The sequence below is a fragment of the Octodon degus genome, unplaced genomic scaffold (genome assembly GCF_000260255.1).
Source record: "Octodon degus isolate 3935 unplaced genomic scaffold, OctDeg1.0 scaffold00027, whole genome shotgun sequence".
NCBI classification, from domain to species: Eukaryota; Metazoa; Chordata; class Mammalia; order Rodentia; family Octodontidae; genus Octodon; species Octodon degus.
Genome location: NW_004524603.1, coordinates 388,627 through 407,534, shown reverse-complemented (window position 1 = coordinate 407,534; position 18,908 = coordinate 388,627). Strand labels below are relative to the sequence as shown.

Here is an 18,908-nt window from a genome sequence, read left to right as displayed (position 1 = left end):
TTGTAAATAGGATCACAAGTCCGCATCTTGTACAGCAATTAACCACTAAGAAGAATATATGCAGTGTATTATTTGTTGAAACTGTCCTTCCGATTTGATTTGAAACTGTCTCATTGCTATCTGTTTGTCAATAAAACTTTGAAAAAAAAAAATGCACTGCCAAAAAAAAATAAAAATAAAAATAATTAAGGACATTGTATCACACTGATACTGAACGCCAATGTTTGCTGTAGCATAATTTGTAATAGCTAAATATGAAAGTGGCCACATGTCCATGAACAGATGAATGGATAAAGAAAATGCGTCATTTACGTACAATGGAGTACTCTTCCTCTGCTATGGAGGACAAAGGAGTAATTTGTAGGAAAACGAATGTATCTTAAAACCATAGTGCCAAGTGAAATAAATAAGACACACAAGCCCAAATGTTACGTGGTTCCCCTTCTATGAGAACATAAATCGAGCAAAACAAAAGACAGAAAATAGGAAGCAGGGGACAGAGCTTTCTCAAAGGGGAAGAGGATGAAGAGATGAAAGGAGGGAGAAAGGGAGAAGTGAATGAAAGAAGGAATTAAGATATGCTATGCACATGCACCAACTCCCCACAAGCAAGGTAAGCATTATGCACTGCAATCATATACTAAAAGGAAGTGATCTGAAAAACAAAAAAAACCCTCTACATTCTCACCCACGGATTTTATGTGAAGAGCTGCAAGTGGGGCAAACCGGGCCAAGTGAAGAAAAGCATCTGTGCCGCCTTGCCCGGCACTGCGCACGCTGCCCTGAGCAGTGCCTCCCCGGCAGGTCTCTTCAGTGGGGAGGCCATCAAGCATCTGTGGGTCTCTGCTCACTGACCCATGAGGGTGCAAAGTAAATGTAAGGTCCACAAAGCAGTGCAATCTCAGTTCTGATGTATCTCTGGATTAATGACCACACTGAACACTTCACAGTTAGGAAAAGAAAGGCTATTCACATTATGGAAAGTATTTTCCCAACTATTTACCTTGATCACAGTGTGTAAAACTAAGGTTTACAAGTCTCATGTGCTCATATGAAAGTAATGGAACAGGGCAGAGAGAAAAGGCACTTTTCTTTAAAAGTATCTTTTAAAAGATGGGAGATTAAAGGAAAGATGTAACTGACGGCCTAAATCAGGGGCACTCCTGATTGTGGAACAGGAGCCAGACACCAACACTGCCACTCAGTGACCCACCTACCTCATACACTTCGTTCCACTTTGGGCTCAGGTTCTCTTTGATGACCTTGCTTTGGAAGATTTGGTTTCCCACACGGATAACTCCATATGGGTCTGACTTTCCCTTGACCAGGCCCTTGAGATAAGTATCTTTGCCCTGAAGATCCTGAGCTTCAATGAAATGGATCCTCAGAACACCCTGAAAGAAGAACATTTAGACTGTTCAGAGGCTCATTTATGGAGGATGGGGGATGGGTGTGTACCCAGTCCTGTCCAAAGAACTGGGGGTGCTGAGGGAGTAAAAAAAAGACCTTCTTCCAAGCAGCATATGTCCCAGCAGGGACAGTAACAGTGTGACAGATCAGGAGCCAAGTGCTAAGGAAAGACCACAGCATCTGCATGATGCTGGCTAAACAGGAGGACAGATACCTCAGCAGAGATGAAGGTGGCCATGGTAGGGAATGAGCCATGTGACACCGCCAGAACCTGGGACACCTGAACACTGAGCACGGAGGTACTAGTGGAGCAGTATGCTCAGATCCTGGAAGCTGATGACACCGCCTGTGTGGATGTCCAAACGGTCCCACAGTCTGGTCCTCAGCAGTGGTAACTAATATGACATGTCAGGCCTGCTACTAAGTGCTTGATATGCAGTTACTGTAACTCCATTTTTGGAACATCTGTATTAGTGTTTTACAAAGGAGGAGAAAACTGCAGTCAAACTGTTAAAAAAGTTACCATAAAGAGACAAGCATACCTATAGGTAAATATACTTAAGCATTAAAGCTGGGCATATCCAATCCTGACTGTAATCTCAGCTACTTGGGACTCTGGGGGTGGAGGATTGTAAGTTTCAGGTCATCCTGGGCAATGTTCTGAGACCTTGTCTCGAAATTATTTATTATGTGTGTGTGTGGGGTGTATGTGTGCAAGAAAGAGACCTAGAGATACTACTGCTCCATGCTAGAATGGTTACCCAGCATGTGTGAAGTAATGGGTTCAATCCCTAGCACCTCCGAAATAAATAAGGCCATGCCTTCAATCCTAGCACTCAGGGAAACTGGCTGAGACACAGGATCTCAGATTTGATCCCAGCAAAGCAACTTAGCAAAACTTTGTCTGGGGAAAAGTTTTAAATAGAGTGGGGATATAGCTCAGTGTGAAGACCCTAGGTTGTCTTCAGTACTAAATACTGTTTATATTTTTTTGAGTAAAGCTTAGATGACCTGGCTATATCTTTCAACAACACTGGCTTTTAAGCCCCCAGAGTTACGTGTGGCTGAATCCAGTGCTCACTGTCCTCAGAGCAGAAGAGGCCCTCAGGACAAAGAGGCATGAAGATTCCTACCTGTGAGTTGTCCTGTATCCTCAGGAAGAGACTCCTGAGTTAAGGAAAACAGGCATACTCGTCCAATAGGCCATATCAGATTAAGTCTGTCTAATGCCAACAATATAAATAATTTGGGTATCAAACTAGCTAGCTGTGTTAGTCTTTAAGAAATGTGAAGATGTAGCCTTTTGTGTGTTTGTTGATTTGTGTACTAAGACCTAATGTAACCATAAAAAGTAAACAGTATCTGGGTAGAGCTATCTCCACTTTGGGAAATAGAAATGAAGAAAGCACACCTGCTGAAACAGCACTGACTTAGCTCCCATTTCAGCGAGCTCCACACTCCAGCCCTCCTGGAGGACGAGCTACAGATGGACTCACAGATGTAGACCCCAGCAGTGACAACAACCTGCACCAGGCCCCCCCAGAGGCAGTTCCTCCAGTGGCAAGCCCTTACAAGCTGTGCACACAGGGAAGAACTCCAACATCTGCAAATTTACAGATGTGGAAGCTGAGGCCGTTATATGAGTGCCTGTTCTGTCACTTTCCTTGTCACCACATTCTGAAGTCAGAGAAAACACACAAAGCATCCTTTCAGAATTCTCATGTCAGCAGTCTCACCTGGCTTGTTGCTAAAAGCTCCCATGTTTTAATAAAAACACAAATAGTATGTGCCTTCTGAAATAACCAGGCTGTCTGCTCAAAGCTATCATTACAACTTGAAAGAGCATTTGCAGATCAGTGCTACCAAAATCTGGAGAACGTGCTGAGGCTCATGGGCCACCCTGAGCTCTCCACCCCTGCAGGGCAAGGCACACGAGCACACCTCTGGAGCAGGACAGCAGGGTGGCGGGCCACCCTGAGCTCTCCACCCCTGTGGGGCAAGGCACATGAGCACACCTCTGGAGCAGGACGGCAGGTGGCTATTTCTGCACCCAGATGCTGCCAAGAGAGACACGAGATGGTTCAGCACCCTGCACAATGCCCGTGTAATTGAAATGGTGCTCAGCATGCTTTCTAGTATTAGGAGGTGCTACAATACACTTACCTTTGGTACAGGAAACCGCAATTGAGCTATTTGAACTTCACTGACAAGAGGAACAGTGATTCGATTGGGAAGCACCAGATAGTTTGATATTATATCCAAAATGATAGTATCAGATAAGCCACTGTTAGTTGGAAAGTAAAAACAAAAACAAAAACAAAACCCACGTCAATACTTGTTATCAACTTTAACAACAAACATACCACAACCATAACATCCATTATCAGAATGGACTGTAGTTCTCCAAAACAAAACTGTCGTTCTCCAAAACAGAATTTAAAGTCAGCATTTATTCTTTCTGTACTGGACATTGAACCCAAGGCCTTCACACTAATCTACATCTCTAGCTAGTCCCCCCCCTTTTTATTTTGAGACAGGTTTTAACTTGCTCTCCTCCTCCCTCTGCCTCTCAAAGTACTGAAATTACAGGCATGTATTTCACATTTCAGCTGCAATCCTGCTAAGGTTGGAGGTAGAATTTATCCTTAGAACAAAGCAAGCTATATTTAATAATTTCCTAAATATTTTTTTATTCACTCCTAAAATAACTTTAGATTTAATATCTAACTTTAATATATAATATCTGAAATAGAGTTAATATTGAAGAACATACATTAGTAGAATATCTATTCTTTTCTTGGTACCAAGAATGGAACTCACAACCTTGTGCCACTGAGCTATATCCCCAGCTAAAAGCAGAATACCTATGAACCCATTCCACATTTATACACAAATTTGCCTCTCCTGTTGTATGCCAGTTCCCAATGAGATAATTTAGTTTGCTCTCTTCATACCAATACTAATAATTTGGTGCCACTGTATATAAAAGCCACTGGATACCTAATTCAGAATATAAATAAAAATGCTTAAAGGAACTGTTCATCTCTGCAAGGACAATCAAATATTGTTCACATGACAACTTTTGAAAGTATAAAATGGAAGTGTCATTGCTACAGAACCGCTCTGTCTGGACACTGATGTTTTAAGGAACCACAGTTCTTGCCAGTTAGGTGCAAAATTGCTAAGACACATGTAACTACGTATTTGAGACTCCCCACTTAGAGTAACCATCATCATCTTCACTTACCAAATGACAACCAAATGCCTGCGGCCAGATATTCACATGAGCCAAGACACAGATTTGTCTCCCAGGCCCTCCCCTCTGCTACATGGGGAAATGGACTTCATTTATTTATTTTTGGATTTTAATTTTTTAAAAAATACATTTGGTACAGGGTCTCACTACGCAGCTCGGCCTCGTGGTGATTCTCTGTGCTGGCCTCCACAGCACTAGGATTACAGGCATGCGCTACCACACTTACTTAATCTTGGTAGCCTGCACACCTCACTGGGGGCAGAGTCGGCTTGCAGGCTGGAGATCGAACCCCAGTCCCTGCGAACCCCAGCACTCCACCTTGCACCCAAAGCCTACAGCCTTCACCAAAACAGAGCTTGCACTTTCCTTTTTAACCAGTAAGCACAGTGTGCAGATGCCCATTTTGTATAGCTTATGGCAAAGCTTCATTGTCCTGGCTCCTTCTTTGTGGGACATTTAAAACATGAGGCTTGCTATGGCTCTCATATTTTGACAGTCTTTAAATGAGAACCAAGATTCTGAAATTTTATTACACAAAAGGTACACAATTATGTATAAATTACATAACATATATGAATATATAATTTTTTACATAAGTTTTATTTCCTCATAAAAGTTAAATAATTTCCTTTTGACCCTCCATATTTAGGAACTTAATATGTTTTCTTCCAAAATTTCAACATGTGTTTCTCTACCAACAAGCAATGAGACACTTCAGCTAGGTACGTAGACCACTTACTGCTGGTCCTCTGATAAGCCTTCAACTCTTGTTCCAGTCTAAGTGCACAGTCTTTCACTTGACTTTCAAGACCTTTTTCTTTTTCTAGTTTAAGCAATATATTTAAGGTTTCCACTGGCATTCGCTCATAAACATAAGTAGAAGATAACTGATCTGAAGGATTTCCATAGACACTTCATTTTCTCTTCCAGAAATACAATTTGTTTTTGTAGCTGATTATTCAACTCAAGTTGTGCCTCAAAACAAGTTTTCCATTTACCACCTTCATTGTCAGTTCTGAGCTTGGCTTCCAGTTCTGCTATCTTGTGTTTCATTTCAACCGTTGAGAGCTGCACTACATCCTGAGGCCATGGCTCAGACTCAGAATCAGTCAAATGAAGGCTTATCAGTCAGATCCAGAATGGATTAAATATACAGGACAGTTCCAAGCCTTCAGGTAACCACTGGATGCCCTTTACTCTTAAGACATGATGCTCGAAAAGTCAACTGTCTCAGGATCAATAAATTAAGAGTAAAACACCAACATCAAACAGGTGCATTTATGCTGCAGCACAGGGACACGATTCACTTCAATCTGATCCTCAAGCCAGAACAAGTAGCCTATTTACACCACCTCAGGTTTCAGTAACCACACAGTAAGTGAACCTCTCACATGAAATAGAGTTCTGGGAAGTTGATCGACATGCTCTGCATCATCGGGTCTTGGGTCAACCTTGGTGGCTTCAGCAATTGGGTGTCAGGTGGGATGTCCCAGGGAGGCCACAAAAGTGAGGGTGGGGGAGAGGGCCAGCTGTACCCACATGGTCCAAGCGAGCCCACTCACCTCCTGTGGATTTCTTCCAGCCACTGCTGTTTTTTGACACTCCAGGCTCACACTGGCAAAGCTGTGGCCTCTCCTGTCCCCCATGGTACAGGTTAGAGATCTCCTGTGCTCTTCTCCTCTATGGACTGCAGAGCATAAGACTGGCAGGGTCACCCAGAAGCCGGGTGACAAAACCCTGCCACGGGCCGCCCCCATGGCCAACTGCCTCACAGTGGCCGGCTCCCATGCTGCCCTGCATGTCTCACCTACAATTTTGTTTTAAAGGAGTATTTCTATAGAGCCTTTTCATACCATGGATAGCCTATTTTTAAGTGATGTATCTTAAATTTCTGCATATGTAACACATGTGTATGGCAGAACTGCATACAAATACAATACATGGAAGCACATATTTTTATATTGTATAGGTAAGATCTGTATCTGTAAATTACTAGTTAGAAACTACTACTGTGTGATTAAATAAAATGAAGCCTGCGGTGAGAGTGTGGATATACTGCCACGTGTGTTCACTGTGTGCATACATGTACATAATACACAACCTTGTGAGGACACAGTACGTCCTGTCTGAGGTGACCCTTCCACGTGGCTAACACCCCTGTGGTGTGAGTAGCAAAGCTGATGTTCAACAGTTTCAGTCTTCCCACATGTACTGGTTGATACATTGTGTCAACTTGAGAAGTGTAGAAGTTTAATTAAGTGACTCAGCAGACAGCCAGGGTTCTTACTTCATAAACATCCCCATCCTGTGCAAGAGGAGGGGACTTACACTGTGTAGTTCTACACCTCCTCCCTAGGGCCTGGAGGGACCTCCCTAGAGTGATACAGCATTCATGGGCTATATAGAGGGACTGGAGGAAGGATGGTCAGCAGCACCTCCTCCAAGGAGTGCTAGTCTTCGCAGTGTAAAAGGAAGAGAGGCTTGCCTGACACCAGTTGCCGCTTGTCCCTTCCCTCTTTGTTGCTTTCTGCTGCCTTGGACTGCTGCCCTCTTCAATGTGCTACTTTGCTTTGGAGCCAGCGGAGTATGGACTGAAACCTGCACTAACTGTGAGCTAAATAAACTTTTCCCTTCTTAATTTTGGGTGCTGGATGTTTTTCCAGCAACTACAGAAGAGTAACTGAGACACCATGACACTGAAGAAACCAAGGAGAATGAATCCTGTCTGGGAAGTTACCAGTGTTTTCTGCCTGGCTTACTTTTATTTCCTCCACCATGCCCAGTGGAAGTTTTCCCTTTGGGGATCCCTCACGCTGGAGTTTTGTCTTCTCCAGGGCTAAATATAAGTAAAAACTTAACCATCAGAATCATGGGAATCTATCCATAGGTAGACATGCATGAGCCAGCCCTAGCGCTTTGCTGGAATGAGCGGGGAAAGTTCTTTTCCAATGGAGGCTGCAGTCTGCATAACAGAAGCTGGCAAGTGCTGCTGATCATGGACAGAGCCTGCCTGGACACAAGCTGTAGGGATTCATCCTGCTGAGGCATCCACTGCACAGAGAGCCCTGCAGCATCCCCAGGCACGAACACCCATCTGTGCCTCTCTGTGAGGGACCAGCTGTGGCTCAGAGCAAGCGTTCAGTCAGTGCCATGTGTCTCCCAACCAAACTGCTTTAAAAAATATCTCTTTCAAGACTGAGGATGTAGGGCCAGCCCAATAGCTCAGCAGATTAAAGCACCTGCAAGCAGGCACAGGGGCCAGGGGTTCAATCCCTGGGCCTGCTGTGCTGGCCCTGTCCCTGGGGTGCATTGACATGGCAATTGAGACTGGGCATGGTGGCATGCGCCTGTAATCTCAGCTCTTGAGAGGCTGTAAACAGGCGGATCACTACAAGTCTGATGCAGTAGTGAGACCCTGAACATCCTGTAGACCCTTCCCTGAAATACAAAAAAAAAAAAAAAAAAAGACTGAGGATGCAGCTTCACAGTTGAGTATTTTATGTGCAAAGTTCTGAGTTCAATCCCCTGTACTGAAAAAAAATTATGCACTTACCTCTTTAAGACCATTTGAATTGGTGTAAAGGCTTAACTATAAAATATGCCCCAAAGACTCAGGTATGAGGTTTGATCCCCCAAGGAAGCAATGTTCTGAGGTGGGCCCTGAAGAGGGAGCGAAGCACGAGAACACTGCTCTCAGGGTGCGTTATCCAGGGATGAGTCCCTTGGTGAGGCTGTCAGGAAGCAGGCCCAACTGGAGGACGTGGGTTACAGGGTGGGTACTTTCTTATCCCCCAGCTCCTTTCTGTCTCTGCTTCTTGACTGCAACAAGGTCAGGGGCTTTCCTCTTCAAGATGCTTTGCCTTGTCACAGGCCTAACACAAGGGAGCCAACCAACCATGGAATGAAACTCCTAAAACCCTGAGCCACAACGAACCCTTTCTCCTTTAAATGGAATACGCCAGGTATGGGATTACAGTGATCGCACAACCTGACACACACTTCAACAAATCTCTTATTTGTATCTTAGTTATTTGAGAGAAGGTCTCGCTGTGCAGCTGGGGTGGCCCTGAGCTCACTATATGGTCCAGCCTGACTCAACCGGCTGCAGTACTTCTGCCTCGTCTCCTGCCTGCCAGCACTATAGGTATATACCACCATGACTGGCTCAGCAAACCTTTTAAAGTTGGACCTTTCTTTTGCAGATCTGTTAAAGAAAACAGTGCTTTTCTATATTAAACCGTAGTACCTAATATACACTTTTATTTATGATGAAAAAACTTTTTGAATGGCTATTTCAGAGGCAGAAACAAACATACAGGAGTATAAAAATTAGTTTGACGCCAACCATTCGTAACTTAATTTCTGAACTGCTTTAGGAAAAAATATCCACAGATGAGCCAAATACTCACTAGAAACATGCAATTATCGCCAGTAAGCAACGCATGTTAAACTTTGAGTAGTTCAGTTAGTAAAGATGCACTCAGAAGGTGGTAATTTCAAAACTTGCTGTTTGGCAGTGGCCTGCCCAGGTCTACACACGCCAGCCAGGTGGGCCAGGGTGGGAAGCTGATCGACATGCTCTGCATCAGTCGGGTCTTGGGTCAACCTTGGTGGCTTTGGCAACTGGGTGTCAGGTGGGACGTCCCAGGGAGGCCACAAGAGTGAGGGTAGGGGCGAGGGCCAGCTGTACCCACGTGGTCCAGACTGACATGCCCCTTACTGTGCCAGGTGACTGCTGTGGGCATTTTCCTTGGTTCTTGGACACTAAGTTGAACAGAATGAAGAAGGGGCTCCTACTAGGATGGCAGACACCTCACTCAGGCCCCATTCTGACCCCATTCCTTTCACAGTGGGGTGCAAAAGGGAAGGAGAAGAGGCAGCTTTGGAGGAGCACAGGGTTAGACTTTAAACACAAGATTTATTCTATTGTTTATGAGAAAACCAAATTAAAATTTTAATTCACACAACATGAAAAGGTTGGTACTTTTCTAAAATGCCACTTGGGAGGAATAAAAAGCAAAGGTAGGACACTCTAAGATACTCCTGAAACCATTCTACTTCTGCTCATCTGGATGAAGCAGTTCATGCATGGCTGGGAGAAAAAAACTCAACTCTCCTCTTTGCTGGCTCCTATGAGGGAAGCACTGGTTCTACTTGGTCTTGTGAAGTCTTGTCTCTTCTTTATAGTGTTATTTTTAGGACCCTTAAAAAGACACAACCTCATCCCCAGCTTATGCCAGGACCCCACAGCACTCACTTTAATCCAGGGATATCCAGAAGATTGGTCAGCCCCGTCCAGTTAATCTCTAAAAGCTGGTTTTGAAAAAGAGTGAAAATAAGTATGTAAGCTGTTTCAAGTTGTCAATTCAAATGCACACAGGTTCTTTTTTTGTATCATCAAAAGGAGTGGTTACGTAATATGGACTTTCTTCCTTTTTCTTTGTAATATATAAAGGAACTTTCCTTACAGGGTACATGGAGACCTGCTTCTGCTTGTTTTTCTGATAATGCCATAGTTTTCACCAGTAAAGACAAAATACAATAACTTATTTACCTATCCACTTATGGACAATTAGAATATCTGCAATGTCTCTCTCACTGTACGAAGTCAGTGACCATCATTTTACATACATTCAGACCAATATTCAAAAAGGTGGATTTAACATGTTTATAACAGAGCCATACAATGAGTACGCCTCACTGCTGGGCAGGGCTTGTACCGATGGGACATGTATGACTGTCTCATCAGGTGGCATGCATGGGGCTGTTCCATGCCATCTAATGGTCCAATCATACATGTGATACCAGTGGTTCACACTGGTGGGAATGTGTTCAGGCCAAAATTTATGTTTACTTTAAGCACTGGAAAATCTTACCTAACCGGTCTCCAAAAGCATTACGTGAATTTTTCACCAAAAGTGTGTGAAAATGTCTTTTTCCTAAACTTCATCAAAACAGGTATTAATGAAATTCCATCTGACTACAGAATCAAGTAGTAAAAAATGCTAATGAGCCTATGGAGAAAAAAAGAAACCCTTCTCCATTACTGGTAGGAATGTAAACTAGTAAAAGCATACTGGATGTCAGCATGTAGAGTCCTCAATGAAACAGAAATTCTATTCAATCCAGCTTTGCTGCTACTAGGTATCTTCCCCAAGTGTTAAAGGTATCACATTACAGCGGCGGCGTGATTCATGACCGCTAAATCACCCTGCTTTATATTCATTAACAGATGAATAGATAGACAACACAGTTCACATATAATAGAGCACTACTCTGTTATAAAGGGTAAGCGAGTATTTGTAAAAAAAATGGATGTCTTCTGAGATCATAATGTTAAGTGAAATAAACAAAGTACACAGCACAGATATTGTGTGATTTCTTACTTCAGATATGCAAAAAATAAATAAATAAAAAACCCAGATACCCGAAATACAAAGAGTAACCTAAAAAGAAAAGTAAGAAAACAGATCTTTCTCAAATGGGAACAGAATCAGGAGATGGAGACAAGGGGAGAGAGAGGAGAAGGAGAGTAAAAAAAGGAATTATGCACTCTGCACAGGTACCAACTCCCCACAAGGAATGTAAACAGTATGTACCACAAACATGGACTAAAAAAAAAAAAAAAATTAAAACATTAAACTTCAGCCCATAACTGCAGTCCATTTTAAGCTGCAGTTAAAAAGATACTTTACCAACATTTTAAACTGCATTTTCCTATGAATGGAGCATACTCCATGCATTTATTTCACATCTGTACTCATTTATCTCAAAGTAATTCCCACACAATTAATATTCTAAGTGGACATTAACCAGTTAAAAATATGGATTAGAAATAGTTTATTTTTATTTTTATTTTTCAGAACCAGGGATTGAACTCAGGCCCTTGTGTTTGCCAGGCTAGCGCTTATTCTACTGAGCTATCTCCCCGGCCCCAGAAACATTTTTTTTTAAAAAAAAAAAAAAAAAAAACCAAACCTGCTTTTCCTACTTTTCAAAAACAGACACTGCACATAATACAATTACTTGTGTTTTACACTTGTAGAAGAAATGTTAAGTGAAACTGCAGGACTGCAGCTGCCAGAAGAGTATGAAAACAAATTGTTCAAATCCCTCTTGGAAATCAGTTATATACAAATGTGAACTACAAAATAGGGCTGGGGACATAGCTCAGTGGCACAGTGCCTGCCTGAAAAGTGCAAACAATTCCTAGGCAGAAAAGAAAAGAACAGGACTCCATTAGACAGGCCTAAAGTAAGAAAAAGCAACAGATTTTCAAAAATTCCTTCCTAAGATTTCTCTGCATGAGAGGAATGAGATCTAAATCTCAGGAAGGGCCAGGTGTGGTGCTGCACACCTTCAATGCCAATACTCAGGAGGCTGACACAGGACGATTGCCATGAATCTGAGGCCAGCCTGGACTACACAGGGAGACCCTGTCTCAAAAAACAAAGCAACCCAATGAAACAAGCAAAACAAATCAAATACAAGAAACCAAACCAACAACTAGTAACCACCTCCTCCCAACCCCCCCCACCACAAAAAACCCAAAACCTCAGGAAGAAAAAGAGCAAGTAGTTAATTTTAAATCTGGACTTCATGTATTACAGATCATCTCTCTGGACCCACCCCTGGGTTAGACCCAGACATGAGGGCAAAGCGGCGCGACGGCAGCCCCAAACCCTTATTAAGATCTCTAGTGCTTCCACAGGAAGGAAGCAGGGCTTTCACAGCCGCTGATTACAGAGTGAAAACAATCTTTCTGATCACCAGGAGAGAGTGTCTATTAGAACAATGAAGACACTACAACAAGAGGTATAGACCTGCATTGGGGGGGGGGGTACTACAAACCATCTAGGTCAATTTATTTATTTATTTTTTAAATGTATTTAGTACAGAGTCTACAGGTCTCACCACAGACTGGGCTTGTAATGACACTCCTACCTTCAGCCTCCCAAGAACTGGGATTACAGGTGTGCGCCACCAAACACAGTCTCACGGCTGTCTCAGCACACCCCCGGGGGCAGGGCCAGCACGGCATGCCAGGGATCAAACCCTGGTCCCTGCTTCTGCCTAAGCAGGTGCTTTAGTCCACTGAACTATTTGGCTGGCCCATCTGGGTCAATTTACAGTGCTGTGACATAGGACTCATTTCTGTTTTTCTTTTTTTTCATGGCATTAGGTCACAGAATCTCTTTAGACCTTAAAAAGGAACAGGTAGTCCTCACAAAGTGAAATAAAACAATTTTTCTGAGACAGGGCCTCTCTACTAATCAGACTGGTTTTGAGCTCACGAAGTGGCTGTATGCTCACCTAGAACTCTGGCACTCCTTGTGCCTCAGGTTATCAATGCTTGGATTATAGAAGTATGCCAGATTTCTGGCTAAAACAAAATACTCTGATCTTACAAGAACACCTGTACATCAGGTCATTAAGATGCAAGAGGACATTATCATAGGCTTTTACCATGTAAGGCTACAGATTCTTTCAGAAAACCTTTACAGAGCTACTTGAGGAAATAACACCAGAAACGTAGCATGGACTTGTCGCCTGACTCCAGTTCAAAGGCAAGCACCTGGAGCTTTCCCTGGAGACACCCGAGTCAGGCCGCCCCCCGTATAAAGCTAGGAGACTACGCAGCAGGGAGAAGACAAGCCTGTAAGACGAGGTGATACTGCGCCATCTTGGAAAAGAAGATACCTACATGTGATGAATTTCGAAAGATGCTACTTAATAAAGGGCTTGCCTTATAAATACACTTTCACCCTATGTGGCTTAGTCATATTTTATGTCACTATCTCATTACCTTAAAAGGTATCACTATAGTTTAATGGCATTAAAGTAGAATAATTTTATGCTAGAAATTTTGGACAACAAAATTGACAATTCATTTAATAGTATTTTTTAATGTAGTACCTTTCAAGAAAAATATAACAAAGCTTGAGATTCGTCTTCTAATGAGATTTTATCATGGTTCCGAGCAGTTATGTGTTAGTTTGGACCCACTAAGTGCTCGGATAAGACAAGGACTAACTTTAGAAGTCAGCATGAAGCTAGCTTTAGAAATGTTGGACCTTTGAGTATCTGGCTGAGACAGGGACTAGCTTTACTGAGAAGCCTTAATAGCCAAGTGAAATGCACTGGAAGTAAATATATACATACGTATTTTTTAAAAAGTTAAAAACTATTCCACATTTTTTTCACAGCAATCTGAAAGCTATTCCCATGGCAACCAGTTTTGATACTTTCCTTGTCTGACAAAATTGTAACCCAGGATGAAAAAACTGTCTCTAATTACACTGACTTAACAGCTTTCTTCAGAGGCACTACCGTTCCTCAGCAAGATGGGGTAGCACAGTACCGAAGGCACGTCCACATTTGATGCAAGAAACTTACTACATCAGGTAAAAGTGTGCTACATGAAGCCACTACAGTCAGCAAGACGGCACACACCTACAGTTCCAGCTACCAGGGCAAGAGGACTGCCTGAGCCTAGGGCTGATCTGGGCAACACAGTGAGACCCACCTTTTAAAATAAATAAAATAAAATGCACACATTAACATCTATATTAGTTGATGTCTAGCCCACCAATACTTGAAGATTCTAAAGGCCTGATGCAGCACTGAAATCAGTATTTTGTTACTATCTTAAATAATCTTGTAAGCTACTAGAACTAAACTACTTAAAAGACTATCTGGAAATCATAAAGATGTCTTTCTGCCATCAAAGCCAAAGATAAAAGGGACCAAAGTAGAAAAAAAATTTCATTTTTTTTCCCTCCCGGAAACAGGGATTGAACTCAGGCCCTTGTGCTTACCAGGGAAGCGCTTATTCCACTGAGCCATCTCCCTGGCCTCAAATTTCACTTTTTGAAACAGAGTATGAAAGGCTAACTTGTTGGAGAAAGCTCAAAAATGAAGCAAGACCTGGGGATACAGCTCTGTGGTACACTGCTTGCCTGCCATGCACACAGGCCCCGGCAAGGCCTCATGACTGGGGGAAAATGATTTTTTTTAGAAAAAGAAGCCATACAGATAGGCATTTTGAAAAGTTACAAATAAAGTTGGCCTAAAAAGTAGAAATGAGACTAAATCAACTGTTCGAGCTTCACAGATAAGAAAAGTCACTGCATATGGTGGCGCACATGTAATCCCATACTTGGAAGGCTGAGGTAAGAGGATTATCATGAATTCAAGGCTAGCCTGAGCTACACACTGAGTTCAAGGCCACCCTAAAATACATGAGACCCCGTCTCAACCTCAACAACAATGACGACGACGACGATGATAAAAAACCTGAGACCTAGACTGAATTTCACCACTCAACAACATGACAGAAGGAAATCCTCATGCTTGGTTTTTAAGGCAGTTTTGTGCTAAGTCATATCCTCAAGTCTCCAATGAGCCTTGCTTCCTCACCCCACAGCCTCTCTAGCCTTCCACTTCTAAGCTTTGCTGCCTTGGTGTGGGTGACACGCTTACTGATGATGCACAGAACTGCTTCTTCCAGGACAGCCTTGTTGAAATGACTGGAATCCCCCAAAGTGCTACTAAAGTTCAGGGAACCCAATCATAGATAGGCAGGGCGGAACTGAGTTGGGCTTTGGAAAAAAAAAGAGGGATCCGAGTGCAATAAAGAAGCCCCAGACAAAGGGTCCCGGGGTCAAGGTGCTGAGCATACGCACAACTTATCCCTGCACACAAGGGAGGCCTGTGTGGTAGAGGGTAAAGTCTTAGGTCCAGGGAGTGGGCGGACAGGAAGGATGGGTGTGAGTGTGAGATCAGTCATATAAGAGGTGAGACCGAATAGTGTGTGAGACTGAGATGGGTGAGAAAGCAATTGAGTGGCTCAGTGGACAGTCAAATGTGGCAGCAGGGAGAGAATGAGAGAAAGAGTATGTGGTAATACATGTGCGAGAGTAAGAGTGTGAGGATGAATGTGGAGAAAGTGTGGGGAAAAGACCAAGTGATACAAGTATGCGACAAAGTGCAATGTACGCCTGAGAAGACAGCACAGTGTGATCGAGATTTAAAGCTCAGCCCGAAAATCTGCGTGAGGACACCAGGCAAGAACAGCAGGAGGCGCCTGACAGGTAGTGCTCTGCCAAGTCTGCTGCCTCACAAAGGAAAACCAACTAAAATTAGCCTCCCCCTGAGGGCTTTTCAAAGTCTCCTGGGGGACACTGGGAACCAGGGCCTCTGGATGACCGACAGCTCTATTTCAGGAAACAAGGAGAGACAGGGAACACATGTTCCCAAGCACAGGATGTCATCCCTGAGCTGTGGCGGCTCCTCTATGAGAAGCAAAACCTGTAGGGATGCCCACAGTAACAAAAAGATGCAGGCTTCGCCACAGCAACAAATGTATCCCATGTACTTCATGAAAACCAGGCTGGTCAGGGTAAGAGTCACCTGCAAACTCTGTGAGAAATACAAACTGACACTTGATTCAACAGGTCTGGGCTAGCTGAAAAGTCCAAGAATGGTTTCCTTGTGTTTTAAAACACCACGTATTTGGTTTTCTCCTGGGGTATGGAAAATTGGAAGAGCATTTCTCAATGGTTTGGGGAATTTTTAGTTCCCTCTACCAGGAGGTACTACATCTTAAAAACTAATCTTAAACAAGTCACTGCACTGAAACTGGCTGTACACATCTGGGTTGCAAGCTTGAGCCCAGCCTGGCAACTTAGTGAGATCCTGTCTAAAAACAGATATAAAAGAAAAAAAGAAAAGGGTTAGGGATGTAGCTCAGTGCAAAGGGCCTGTGTTGAATCTCCAACCCAAAACACAAAAACTTTTTCAGCAAAAAGAAAAATGTGTAAATATTTGTTTTTGTATGGGATCTGGCACTATACTTCTCAATCTGCACAAAGAGTCAAAAATAATAAAACAAAAAAACCTTTCTATGCTGTATTTTTCAACAGGGTGAGGAAATATAATTTGGCAGCTAGTGGCGAATCTGTTCTCATATTTTCTGGTTGAAAGTAACTGAAAAAACTCCCTTTCCTCTAAAGCATATTTGAAGACTTTATTCACCATATAAGGAAAAAAGTGATTCTGAGCTTTTCAGCCTCATTCTTCTTTTTTGGCATTAAATTTCACTGAGAAGATAACATTCTTACATTATTTTAAAAGTAAATTTATCTGCTGAAGACCCAGACTATATAAGAGCATTGCTAAGTTTTGGAGAAGATTAAAAGATTTGAAATTTGTTTCATTTTGGGAGATGGAGTGGGGAAGGATGAACTTTCTTTAAATTGTTAGGAGTTTCCAAGCTGGTATCTCTCAGCACTTGGGGAGACTGAGGTAGGAGGACTGAGGATTGAACGTTTGAGCCCAGATCAGGCAGCTTAGTAAATTCCTATCTCAAAATTAAAAATTTTAAAAATTGCAAGAAATGTAGCTTGACATGAAAGTCCTGGTTTCACATTCAACACTACAAAAAACAAAGAAAAGAAAAGCCATAAAACTGCATGTGCGGCTGGGGAGATAGCTCAGTGGCATAAGCACCTGCCTGGCAAGCACAAGGTCCTGGGTTTGATCCTCAGTTCCAAAAAACAAAAACAAACAGAAAACCTGTATGTGCAGTACACCAAATACACCTTCACTAAAGATAGCAAAACAGTCAGGGCATGCAGCCTTATCTCACGAAGAGTCAGAGCAGCCCCGCTGAGGGCCACTGTGGACAGTGCTCAGGAGCACGAACTCTGTGTCAGACTACTACCCTGGGGCATTGTGCCTGAGTCTGGAGCAGGTAAGACTCCGCCTCAGGCTCCTGGTGGTAAAAGGAAACACAACTGAACTTTAGAGGTATGAAAATTGAATAAGCAAATCTTTACCATACAGTGATTTAGTTTGAATGACACTTAGCTGTATCTTATTCCTTTATAAAAGTCTATGTTTTCTAATTTTCTTCAACAAATTATTTTTATAACCACGAAAGAATACCTTTTTTTTTTTTTTTTAATTAAGAGATGAAGCTGGGTGTGATGGCACATACCTATAATGCAAGCACTTAGGAGGCTGAGCCCAGGGGATCTCTACAAAGTCGAGGCCAGCCTGAACTATGTAGTAAGACTGTTTTCCCTTTCCCCCAAGAGAGATGAAACTCCCAGTTAAGGAATAAAGAAGTATGAAAAACTCTGAGCACTCCTCTATCAGAAGGAGAAAAAGTGAGGTAAGGAGAGAATTCTGTTTCTCCACATTATTCTGTCCACATTCTTGTCAGCAAGTGGCAGACAAAAGTGACATAAATGTCCACTTACCGGTTTCCTGAGGAAGAAGATGGATAAGGCTCCAACTAAAGGCATGTCTCCAATCAGGGGTTCCAGGATCACCCGCATCGTCCCATGGATCTAAACTCAAACAGGAAGCAAGAGCATGTAAGAGAACACAGTGCTACAGCGCTGCTGAGTGACTTTCAAACATCAGACTTGATCTTTCTCCTAACTATGACCACAAATAAAAATGTACTGTTAAAACGTTCTGAGCAAGTAAAAGTTTTGTAATTTCCTTTTTGACTGTGGAGAGCCTTAAAAATGAAATTTTAAAAAACTTACCTGTATGCTTTTCACACCAGCTCTACAAAAATAACGTTTGATCTCCAGATCAATCTCACAATTTCCTACAAAACTGGCAAAGAAATTTTGCATTACATAAAGTGAGTGAAATTATTCTTTTAGTTTCTGTAGAACTACAAGGCACATAATCTGAATAAAATGATAGTAAAGCAACCAAAATCAGATTGTAAGCAAAAACTGAAAAAACGTGGCCCACATCATACTGTTTTGTTGCTCTGATTCATAGGTTTAGACAATTCTCACAAAATCTGTGAAAACTACTGTATGTGTGTGTATGTGCATGTATGGAAATACATAAATATATAAAAAAGCTTACCAACTATTATAAGTAACCATTTTCAAGGGGAAATGTAAGTAATAATGTATAACTTCTAAATTCTGATGGAAGGTATTCATGAATCGTATTTTTATTTAAAACATAAAGAGGTTTCTATTTTCTTTCACTATCAGTACATTTCATATCTTTTCCCCTCAATCATGAAAATTCTTCCTGAGATGCACCAAGGCTCTGTGACATCAAAAGTTAAGAAAAAATGTCTGTTCAGGGTCTCAGCTTCATACAAGGAACAAGTCATGTCAAACATGAACAGGAGATGAACATGAATCTACTATGGCACTTAATGCAGAGTCCACATCTATTTTTAGCATAAGCATGAGATGCC

The 18,908-nt window shown here is 42.3% G+C and overlaps 1 protein-coding gene across 1 annotated transcript in view; it reads right to left on the bottom strand.

Annotated features, from left to right (window-relative positions):
* Esyt2 (extended synaptotagmin 2) overlaps nucleotides 1-18,908 on the bottom strand; it is a 64,911-nt gene that overhangs the window by 38,943 nt on the left and 7,060 nt on the right. Inside the window, exons 4-8 of the mRNA XM_023712923.1 lie at nucleotides 18,226-18,298; nucleotides 17,932-18,021; nucleotides 9,924-9,979; nucleotides 3,574-3,694; nucleotides 1,218-1,394 (exon numbers count right to left, since the gene is read on the bottom strand). Coding sequence (XP_023568691.1) covers nucleotides 1,218-1,394; nucleotides 3,574-3,694; nucleotides 9,924-9,979; nucleotides 17,932-18,021; nucleotides 18,226-18,298 — 517 coding nt within the window. The remainder of the gene's footprint in view (nucleotides 1-1,217; nucleotides 1,395-3,573; nucleotides 3,695-9,923; nucleotides 9,980-17,931; nucleotides 18,022-18,225; nucleotides 18,299-18,908) is intronic.